Genomic DNA, 11,424 nt, shown 5'->3' with positions numbered 1-11,424 from the left:
AGCAGGGTGTTCCAGAGAACCCTGCCATGCCCGGTGGTACTGCATCACAGCTCCCACGCCAGGCTGGGCCCTCACCTGAGGCCTGGTCTGGGCCTTGCCTCCTTGATGACAGGGCCCTGACTGAGAACATTAGGGGATCCTGATGTCCTGCAAATCTCCTTTGCTTTTCAAGGCCCAGCCCAAACCTGCAGACCTGAATGTGAGTACCTGAAGGCAGAAAAATCAGTCACCCGGCTACAATCACCCACGCTATGCTGGATAGACAGACGGATGAAAGGATGATGGACGGTCTCATGGGAGGGAAGAAGGGAGTCAGAGGGAGGTTGATGCAGCAGGTAACAGGGGCTCTTGATCATCACCAGAGCTGGAAAGAACTTCACACGTCGGCCAGTTCCGGCTACATGCTGCAGGGGAGGAAAGCCCTCTCAAATTTAGGAATAAAGGAAAGCTGAGGGAGCAGGAAAAGACAGAAAAACAAGTGAAACACATATCTTCATCACAACGAATTACAGAAATTGACCTTTATTTATTGTACTAAAGTCTGTTTAACTTTTGATACAAAGTAAGGTTTTAGTACAGAAAATCCCAGTCTGTCAGAACAGTACCTGTGCACACTGTACCATCACAGTCCCACTCTGTCTGCAACTCAGAGAAACAGCCCAGAGGGCATGCGAGTAAGACCTTGAGACAGCCTACAGTTTGTCTTAGTTGTCTGAGCTAGAAAACTTGTACCTGTAAAATAAAGGGCAGCATTGAGGACTGAAACATGTCTCTTTTTGAACAACTGTGCAAGAAAATATATCCCTTTTTAAAAAATGTCAGTATGGCTAAACTACAATCTAGTGTCTAGAATTACAAAGAATAAAATGAATTCAAAGATTTCTTGCTAGTAAAATGAAATGTTAGGAACAGTATTAAAATATAGGTCCTACCTCAGTGACACTTACACAGAGCCCGGTACAGTACCTATTATTAACAGGACGCACAGTTTAAGGAGGAACCACATCAAATCTTCAGCCAGAGATATCCAGCGTCAGAAGTGCAAAAAATAAAAATAAAAAATAAAAATAACTCCCAAAGACATCCTCATGGAGTACTGTTCATGCCGTGAGTGCTATAGCCAAGACTAAAAGATCCCACTCTTTTTTAGATTTTTGACAGTGACAACACTAACCATTATGCTTCCCCAAAGACTCTCAATTCAACATCTGAAACACGAATGTTTTCATATCCCAAACAGCCGATGTGTCTGTCCCACTCCACAGAGTTTAAGAACTACCCTGAAAACACTGCGCTGTCACTATTTACAGAACCTAAAGAGGACCCGATAGCATGCATCAGCCCTAGCTTAACACCTTGTCTGGAACTAGTTGTGTCATCGTGAACCCATGAGGCTCCAACAGACCAGACAGTGCTGAAATGATAAACGCAGATGGAGAAGAAATGAGAGGATGTAGAAGGCAGAAGGGAAAGTCTGAGAGACAAGTTTGTAAGACTGCCAAAGTCGCCTTCCCTGGTGCAGGCGGGAAAACACTGCTGCTGGCGAGTCCATCCCACAAAGGCACTGGTTCTGCCACCACAGACGTCTAAGCATCTGCAGTCGCAATGTCCTTCCAGGAGAGGTGCCGTCGAGGAGCAGAAAGTTTGTCAGAGCTCTGGTCCCACCAACAAGAACCTTCGAAAGCAAAGCAGCCCCAATGAGGTTCCAGAGTTGTTTTGCTGAAAAAGGGAACGAAACCAACACCAAAGCAACACAGAGGGCTCGACAGAGGGGCAGGGGCTGGGCACCGACAATATGGGGCCGTTCAAGTAAACATAAACAACCAAATACTTAGAAAACACTTGTAAACTTGTGATCTGAAAGGTTCTCTTTGCAGCATCTCTGATCAGCTGGCTAAAGAAAGGTTGGTGTTGAACCTCTTTATCGAAGTCTTCTGTGTTTTTTTGTTTTGTCTTAAAGCACACGTGTGAGAGGAAGATAGTCCGCTGGGCTGGGCCTAGATCCCATTCGTCTGCGGCCCTCTGTCTCAAATGAGGTGCTTCTGGAGTCCTTGTTCATGGATCCTTCCCCTTCATGTTTACATACAGAAAAGTCAGACTTCTTTTTTTAGTCACTAAAGAGCTGAGCCAGGTATTGACACTGGCAGATGAGTTGCAGTCATTTCACAGCACAGCCTTCTTCTACGGTGGGCAGGCTGGAATCCACAGGACTTTACTTTGTTCTTGATTGACCATTGCCAAGATCTGAGTGCAAATGCTCTGCAGGGCTCCACCCTGGACGACTCCTGCAAAAGAACCCCCAAACACACATCATCGAGCTCGGAGTAAGACCCCAGGTTTGAGGCGAATAAATACATCCTTTACTCTTTCTCTGCCTGTTTTGAGCTACTGCTCTATTCCCACCCCACTCTGTTCCATCAGCAAGAAATTGGAAAAGAAAAAAAATTAAGAGTTGAACACAAAGCACTGGGCTTTTTATCTCTCTGGTCAACTATTCAGTAGGTGGCTGAAAATGTGGGTTCTAATGAAGGTTGGTGTCAAATTTTGCCAGGCTTCTCCAGCCCCTGTAACAGGGTGACCAGGACTTAACCACTTGCATCACATGCAAGTTTGCCTAGTCTTGCAACAGGGAGTCCAGCACATTGGAAAGCCATTGGAGGTGTGTTGTGATGATCCAATGAGCAGCAGGACTCCACAGGAAACAGGATGGGTTTAGAAGCCAGAAACCCCATGGTCCAAAGGGGATTCCTAGCAAAGACAACAACACACTTCCAGCTACGGCCTAGCCCTGCTCTGCCGGCTTTCAATACCATGGGCCCCGCAGATTCTGGACCAGGGCACTCAGTGTTTCAACCGGGACAGTGCCAATAGAAAAAGCATGCCCCAGCTGCTTGCCTAAAGGTATGTACAGAAATTGACGGGAAGCATTGAGAAACTGCTATGGAAATGTGTCCAAGTAATTATATGTCTGTTGAATCTAATACAAAGTCTGGGTTTGTATTTTGTAAGGAGTTTTAAATTTTCACTTTTCCACTAACAATGTATTTGACTAAAATATTGGTCTGCGATGGCCTGGAAATTAAAACACAAACACACAGACAGAAGCAGGAAGGTTGGTTTTGAGACCAATTGTTGCATGAGAAGCACTAAATTAGATCACCATACCCTCTATAAGTTACTTAAAATCACTGTCCTGGCCTCTCTGTGACCACAAGGTTATTGACATCCCCTACAAATGACCAATTTTATGGAAGAGGTTGAAAGCTACAGAGTCAAACGATAGCCAGTAATTGGAGCCATGCTCCTTTTGGTTTGCTTTGGTTCAAAGACCAGAGATGGTAAGGACAAAGCTTTTCTTCACCAAATCTCATGGCAAAATTGACCTGCCCTGGAGGGTGCTAAGGACAGATCAGTCCCAGCCACCACCACTGTGCTGTCCACCTGGGAAAACTGAAGCTATGCTACTCAGCACTTGTGCTGCGAGACAGATCTGCCACTGCTTATGTAAAAATGTGGGTGGACAAAGCCAGACCATGACCTGAAGCTAACTTGGTGAATCTTACCTTTCAACTTATAAAATTTCTGATTGCCCTGTGCCTGCAATCAGAACATCTGTAATGAAGGTGCTTACAACGGAATCCACCAGGCACCCAAGAAGCATGGACTACTACCACTTCTAAGTATAACATCATTGGGACACGTGTTTCCATCCCCGTCACCTACTGCTCCTCTCTAGGCCAGACACACACCTACCTGTGAAGTACCTACTGTACTCCTGTTCAATCTTCTGAGCCGTCTCAAACTGCTCTTTGGAATGCCTCTGAGTCACCTTGTCCTTCAGGTAGATGGGGTCTCTCTGCTCTCTGTTGAAATATCCAAGGAATCAGGCTGAGCTTCTCGCCTCCCCTCTTTCCTTCCTTTGTCCAGACTAACAGGGACCTCCATTGCCAAAGGAGCCCGATATGTTCCCCTCATAAAGCACAGCAATAGCTGGCAGTCCCCACAGGGAGCTCTGGGCAGAGGGGGCAGGGTGGGTGCCACAGAGCATGCACTAGAGAGCAGATACCTCAGCAGCTCCCAAGTGCAAGTACCAGAAGCTTGGAAGCACAGAAAGGCAAAATGGAGAGGGACCTTAACGAGCTGTTAGCCCAACCATGACAGAAACACGCTCAGTGAAGGCAAAGGCTCATCCAAGTCACAAGCCTACTCCTGGCAGAGCTGGACCTGGCCCCGACCGCCTAGTTCCTATGTCCTTGTGAGCATCAAACTGAGAAGCTGAACAAAGGGAGGAAGGGAGGAAGGGAGGAAGGAAGAAAGGAAGGAAAGAAGGAAAGAAGAAGTGGCAGGGAGGGGGGGGGGATAATAAAAAACAAAATGGAATAACAGGGAAAGAGAGGATGGGGGGAATGGGAGGAGAGCTCTGCAGACAAAGCTGAACCCAGGCAAAAGGAAGGGGAGGTGGAGTGGGAGGGGCTGTGCTGGGTTAACCCTGTCTGACTCTGAACATGAGAGAGGGGTTTGAAGCGGAAGTGTCATTCCTATACATGTTGTTTCCAGATTGGTCTCACTCTTCTGCCACACCCCCGCCACCTTGGCTGTTTGAGCCAGCAGCCACAGCAAGGCCCCCCGCTGAGCCCCGAGGAGCCGATCACCTACTTGATGTGTTTAGCGCTCTTGTAGTGGATGAAGATGACGATAGGGTAGACGTGCATATGGTGCAGCCGCTCGATGGCGTGGGGAGCGATGTCCAGGAGACAGTGCCGATTCTGAGGGGGGATGAAGAATGAGTGCCAGGGGCGGGCGTGGGGGTCTGGCCCTTCTGGGACACCTCCCACCCTTCTCTGTCACCGACGGGTCCCACCGTCACCTTACACTACTCTTATCTTCCTCTATAAACAAACACATAAAGCTCTACCCATGAACGAGAAAGCAAGACCATCTTTCATGAAGATCACACGTGATAAATTGTGGGGAATTCTTACCCTGGAAATCTCTCCCCACAGGATGTCAGCTCTGATGCGGTCAAGGCTGGGAGCCAGGGCCGAGTGGGTTCTGGCTGGCCAACTACAAACATCCTTTCCTCCCCTGGCCCAGATATGGGGAACTTCTTAAAGCACTACCCCAGCCTGCCCTCAGAAACCTTACTTCTGTCAGACTGAGCAAATGAAAACTCGAGACTTAGTGAGGTGAGGGAGGGGAGTGTGTCTGTCATTGTGTAGCTGTGACTGAAATGTGTACCAGGGTCCCCTGAGCTTTCAGGCAGAGTGTGAGACAAAGAAAGGCCATGGGCACTGTGCCTATGGCTCTCCCCGATTGCCAAAAGCTCTGGTGAGCTCTGGGCCCAATCCCTGGCAGGCTTTCTAACCTCCTGGGGCACCCCTGACTGAAGCCCGTTCACTTCAACTCGGCCATCTACATATGACAGCTGTGAGAAGCCAACTCCTCATTTAACAGGAGGAAACCAAAGCCCAAAGAGGTGACCTGAGTCAGCCCGAGGACGGAGCCCAAGGAACGCCTACACCCTCGAGGGCTGTCTTTCCAACAGACCTTGCAGATGTCCTCACTTTCCCTCATATCACCTGGCGAATGGACACCAGCATGTTCAAGAGCCTAAGTTGCAGAGCAATGGCTCTTAGCCCTCTTAGGGGCAGGGCCCTGATGGAAGCTGTGCACCTGTCCCCAGAACAAGGCACACATAAAGCTCTGCACACAAGTTCAGCTTTTTTTGGGATCCTGTTGTAGAATTCCCTGTGAGAGGCCCTTCCTAGAGTTTAAAGCTCTCGTCAGATGCCCTCACAGGGGGAGGGGTGACCCACATGCGAGGTGATTCCTACACATCTGCCTGGGACTAGTTTCTTCTTTATAAAGTGGAAGCACACAGAAGCAACGGGGGCAAGCCTGTGAGACGTGCAGAGCAGAGGCCCAAAGGCACAGAGACTCCAAGGCCAAGGCTCAAACAGGCACCTAACTCCCCTTCTAAAGCAACAGTTACCTTTTCTGTGATCTCCTTTATAGAAGCCACTGTGGTCACATCAAAATGGCCACTCCTCCGCTTATAGTCGACAAACAGGCAGTCTTTGACACCTCGCTCGATGGCCTGCTGGGAAGCCTTCATCACCTCTGCAAAGCACAGACCCAGGAATTAGGACACTCTGGCATTGTGAGCCATCACGACACGTTCTGGGGAAGAACACTGTTCAGGAAGGCTGTTAGGAACCCAGTCCAGCTGCCCTCTCTTCTGGAGAAAAAACTGGAAGCCAGATGCTGATCTGACACAAGTTAGGAGGGCTCTGAAACACCACGGGATCCAGCTTCGGGAGACAGAGGACATGGACACAGACAGGGACAAGCATGGAAAAGACTCCTTACCAAGGGGGCACCTGCAGAACTTGCCAGGTGCCTCGTTCACCAGCATTTCCTTCACCACATCCAGTAAAGGCCCCAGAATCAGGACAGGCCTCAGGGAGGTGCAGTCTACTTTCTGGACCCGCTGATAGGCAAGGCTCACCGAATCTGAGGGGTAGAGATAGGCAGTGTCACAGGAAGCAGAGTGGAGGGAGGGAGAGTGGCTGGGGACACACTGTTCTCCAGGCAGGCCCATCCTCTTCACTCCACAAATCCAGAGCCTAGCAGAGTAACCAGCTCATCCCAGTCTGCTTGGGACTTGCCCAGTTCTAGAGAGTTCCAGGTCTTGGGCACACCAAGGCATGGTCACTCTTGGAGTCCAACACAAGTGTCCCCCACTCCGTGAACACCCAAGTCATTTCAGCACTTCCTTTTGCTCAAATTCTTTTTATGTGTCTTATGCCCACTGCCCCCACCTCCAATCCATTTTCTGCTGTCTAGAGAGGAGACCTCTGAGGTTTGGCAGATAGGTGGTCATGCAACCCAGACCTGCCCAGTATAGTGAGCACGGATGAAGCTCTCACTTTCTCGCCTGCCTTCCCATGGGCTAAAATGGACAGGACCAGGTGCTGTGAGCCAGTTCCGCTCTTGCAGATAAGGACAACCCTCAGGAAATGGCAGAGCACAAGACAGAAAGGAACCGGGTCCCTGAATAACCCCCAGAACAGAGCTGCCTCCCTGGGACCACCCACCAGCTCAGACTTGTACATGGCAGAGAAATAAACTTCCCATCATGATTTAACCGTTGTCATTTGGTCTCAGTTACAGCAGTCAAACCAATACCGTAGTTGATACATGTAGTAAATCTGCCCTTTGACCAAAATAATAATAAAGTCCTTGCAGGAAGAGACGGCCTAAACGCCAGTACAAATATCTTCTTGGCACCTCCCTTGTATCAGTCACTGTACTGGCATCTCGGAAACGCTTAAAGAAGAGTATAAAACACAGCTCTTGCCGTTACAAAGCTCACACTCTAATCTGTCACAAGATAGGACCACATGATAAGCAAGACAAGCATACATACAAGAGCTACCTGACAACTCCAGGCAACAGAACAAGCCATCCCAAGGGAGGGCAAGGGTTAAATAAACACTACATGGGATCAGAGGAAGAAGAGACCACCAAAAAGGCCCAGGAAGGAGGCGAGATGGGAGATGTGTCCCAGGCAGAAAGCATGCAGGACAGTGGGTGATGGTGATGGACAGGGGCAGGGCTGAGGTGAGGGGAAGACTAAGGCGGGCTTGTGAAGAAGGATCAATGAGAGGCTTGGCCTGGTAGACCTGGACACAGCAGTACAGCAAGGTATAATTAGAAGATGAGGAAAGTGGAGCCAGAAAGTGAGACTTTAGGTAAACATGGCACAGAGCTGGATGCAGTCTCAGCTCCGTAAAGACCGAGCTCGTGTGCAGAATTGAGGGGAAAGTGAGCACAGTCTCTCTCCTTCCTCACTACACCTGTGCATGTATTTTTTAGGACCAATGACTCAGCATATACATCTAGATGGTTTTCTCTACAATATTTCTCAACCTGGTGACCTGATCTGTTGCTAACAAAGAGGCAGAGGGCCTTGTAGCCACACTCCCTATCCAGGAACAACCGTGCATTTCTGACCAAAGGCTCTGAGAAGGCCCGAGGCAAAGAACTTCCTCCAAGGGGTATGAACACATGCCACTTTTAAAAATCAGAATGCTACACATAAAATCAAACATCTTCTCTGATACCTCTTCTCCAGTCCTGGTCCCTACCACTTCCTCAGAAATAACCACTATTATGAGCTGGAATTATATTCTTTCAACGTTCGTTTTTCTTACATGTTGATATTTATATGCTCAAAAAGACTAGAAAATATGTTGTGTATTTGTGTGTATGTTCGAGAAAAAAATGACACAATACTGTAAATATTCCACAACTCCCTTTTCCACTAAGTGCTATTTCTGGAATGCATCCATGTTGATTCAGATTGATCTCTTTTATTCCTTTTGAACATCCCACACACGGATACACTGCATCTATTTATGCATTTCCCTTTTTATGAACATTAAGTCACTATTCACTCAATTTATTTGAACTAGGATCAGGTAACAACTGTCAGCATTCTATAATGCACTGCACACAAATTATTTCTCCTCGAATAATCTGCTTCATCAGAAGTCCTCATAATTACAGAATCATGGAGCTAGAGAGCATCTTACCAATCACTGAATCCAACCAGAATCAGAAGATATAAAACTCCCTGGTAATGATAAATATACAGATAAATAGAGAATCTGGAAGTAATGTGATGTAGATGCATAAATCACTTTTAAATCTGGTATAGATATTAAAAACCAAAAGCATAAAAGTAAAGATAAATCTGCTAATGAATACACAATATAAAAAGAGGTAATTGGTGTCATCAATAACAAAGTGTCAGGGGGGCGGAGATGTCAAGCAGAGTTTTTATGATTGAAATTATCAGTTTAAAATGAATTGTAACTTTAGGATGTTTTATGTAATAATCACAAAGAAAATAGTTATAAAATGTACATAAAGGGAAATGAGAAAGAAACTAAAATATATCACTACGAAAAATTAATGAAACAAAAGAAAGCAGCAAAAGATGGAAAGATGGATAAAAAAAAGCTACTTCCAGAAAACAAAATGGCAATAGTAAGTCCTTCCATATCAGCAATTAGTTTAAATGTAAATGGATTAAATGCCCCAATTAAAAGACACAAATTGGCTAAACAGATTTAAAAAAACAAGACCCAACTATATGCTGTCTACAAAAGATTCACTATAGATCTAAGAACACACGTAGACTAACTCTCAGTTATGACTAGAACCAGACAGATAATTAAGGAAACAGAGCTCTTGAACAACATTGTAGACCAAATGGACCTAACAGACATATACAGAACACCCACAAACAGAATAAACATTCTTCTCAAGTGCACATAAAACATTCTCCAAGATACACCACATTTTAGACCACAAAACAAGTCTTAACAATTTTAAGAAGACTGAAATCATACAAAGTATCTTCTCTGACAACCATGGAATGAAACAAAATCAATAGCAGAAGGAAAACAGGGAAATTCACAAATATGTGCAATTAAACAACTCTTTAGCAAACAATGGGTAAAAGAAAAAATCACAAGGGAATTTAGAAAATATCTGCAGACAACAAAAATGAAAACACAACACACCAAAACTTATGCGATACAGCAAAAGCAGTACTAAGAGGGAAGTTTATAGTGGTAAATGCAGACATTGAAAAAGAAGAAAGATCTCAAATCAGTGACCTAACTTTACATAATTTAAGGAACCAGGAAAAGAATACATTAACCCAAAATTAGCAGGAGGAAGGAAATAAACAGCAGAGATAAATGAAACAGAGAATAGTAAAACAATTAGAAAAAAAAATCAATGAAAGCAAGAGTTAACTTTTTGAACAGACAAATGAAATTTGACAAACTCTTAGGTAGACTAATAAAAGAAAAAGGAGAGAAGACTTAAATAATTAAAATTAGAAATGAAAGAGGAGACATTACAGCAGACTTCACAGAATAAAAAGGATTTTAAGAAACTACTATGAGCAATTATATGTCAGCAATTTGGATAACCTAGAAGAAATGATAAATTCCTAGAAATGTACAACATATTGAGACTGAATCATGAAGAAATACAAACTCTAAACAAATCTGTAACAAGGAGATTCGAATAGTAATTAAAAAACTTCCCAATGTAGAAAAGCCCAGGACCAGATAGCTTCTCCAGAGAATTCTAACAAACATTTAAAGAATTAACACCATTCCACCTCAAACTTTTCCAAAGAATGAAAAGGAGAGAAAACTTTCAAATTCATTCTTTGAGTTTACTCTGATTACTCTCATATCAAAACCAGGCAAAAACACAAGAAAACTACTGACCAATATCCCAGATTAATATTGATGCAAAAATCCTCAACAAGATGCTAGCAAACGGAATTCAACAGTATATTAAAAAAGTTATAGGAGGAAAAAAAAAAGGTACATGATAGAGGCTCTGTTCATCCCTCTGGCAAACAAATCAAAGTTGTGACAGAAACAAGGAGCAAGTAGCAAGAAAAAATCATCTGAGATCTAGTTGAACAAGCCATACAACTAGGAAGAAATCCAAGAAAGCACCCTGCAGTGGCAGAAGGTAGGAGGGGGTGAAGATGGGGGGCTGCCCGGTTTCCAGCGGCTGAGTGAGATGGAGGCTGCGGCAGCAGCAGAAGCCTCTTAAAGGGGCCGTGTCTGTGAGCAGATTTTCACAGTGACGGACCTGCTCGCTCTGAGCACCAATACCAATTCGGCTGCACACAGAGGGTACTAGGGACTCACAGGAAGACACTGTCATAGTGAGGGCGAGGCAAGACTAGCTCTGTACAGAAGTGCTAGCAGTATCCATTGTTCCCTGTTGTGCCCTGTTGCGCAAGACACAGCACTGTCATAGCCCTGACATCATCAAACTGGATAACAAAGGTCGCTCTGCCCAGAGGATCTCCTGAAACTTCGCCTACTCCAACTCGCAGCCCCACCCAAGCCACATCCAGGTATATCCTCAGCATGTCAGGTGCTCCTTGCTGAGCAGCACCTAGACTCACACTGGTGGCAGCTGGCCTCAGTTTCTAGTGTGGCCTTTTCAGGCAACTATAAGCACAGCATCTGTGGATTGCTTGCTGAAACTTAATAGGTGGCCAGAGGCTTGGGCTAAATTTGGCCTGCAGCTGAACCCTTCTCAGGACTGTGCCACTGGTCACCTACTTCACAAATCCACACTAATAAGACTGAGAGACTTAGGAGCTTTGCTTAGTACATAGAAACACGTGGAAAGGCAGCCAAAAATGGGAAGACAAAGAAGTAGAAACCAAATGAACAGAACAGAGATCCAGATATAATGGAGTCAAGTAATCTAACAGATACAGAGTTCAAAACACTGGTTATACCGCGTCTACCTCCCCCTCTTCCCTGCAGTAAAGGGGGTCAAATATAAGGGGACGGGGGCGGGTAAAGG

At 45.6% G+C, this 11,424-nt stretch overlaps 1 protein-coding gene across 4 annotated transcripts in view; it reads right to left on the bottom strand.

Moving 5' to 3' along the window:
- Window positions 1-492: 492 nt before the first annotated feature.
- The window catches only part of DLG5 (discs large MAGUK scaffold protein 5), a 113,902-nt gene continuing 102,970 nt past the window's right edge, over window positions 493-11,424 (bottom strand). For all 4 annotated transcript variants that reach the window (XM_006915486.2, XM_015592267.1, XM_025049341.1 and 1 more), the window contains 5 exons: window positions 6,370-6,513; window positions 5,993-6,120; window positions 4,657-4,766; window positions 3,754-3,863; window positions 493-2,285 (listed from right to left, as the gene is read on the bottom strand). In XM_006915486.2, the coding sequence (XP_006915548.1) occupies window positions 2,182-2,285; window positions 3,754-3,863; window positions 4,657-4,766; window positions 5,993-6,120; window positions 6,370-6,513 (596 nt within the window). In that variant the 3' untranslated portion in view covers window positions 493-2,181. The remainder of the gene's footprint in view (window positions 2,286-3,753; window positions 3,864-4,656; window positions 4,767-5,992; window positions 6,121-6,369; window positions 6,514-11,424) is intronic.

The sequence above is a fragment of the Pteropus alecto genome, unplaced genomic scaffold (assembly GCF_000325575.1).
Source record: "Pteropus alecto unplaced genomic scaffold, ASM32557v1 scaffold155, whole genome shotgun sequence".
NCBI lineage: Eukaryota > Metazoa > Chordata > Mammalia > Chiroptera > Pteropodidae > Pteropus > Pteropus alecto.
This window is presented reverse-complemented; position numbering and strand designations above follow the sequence as displayed.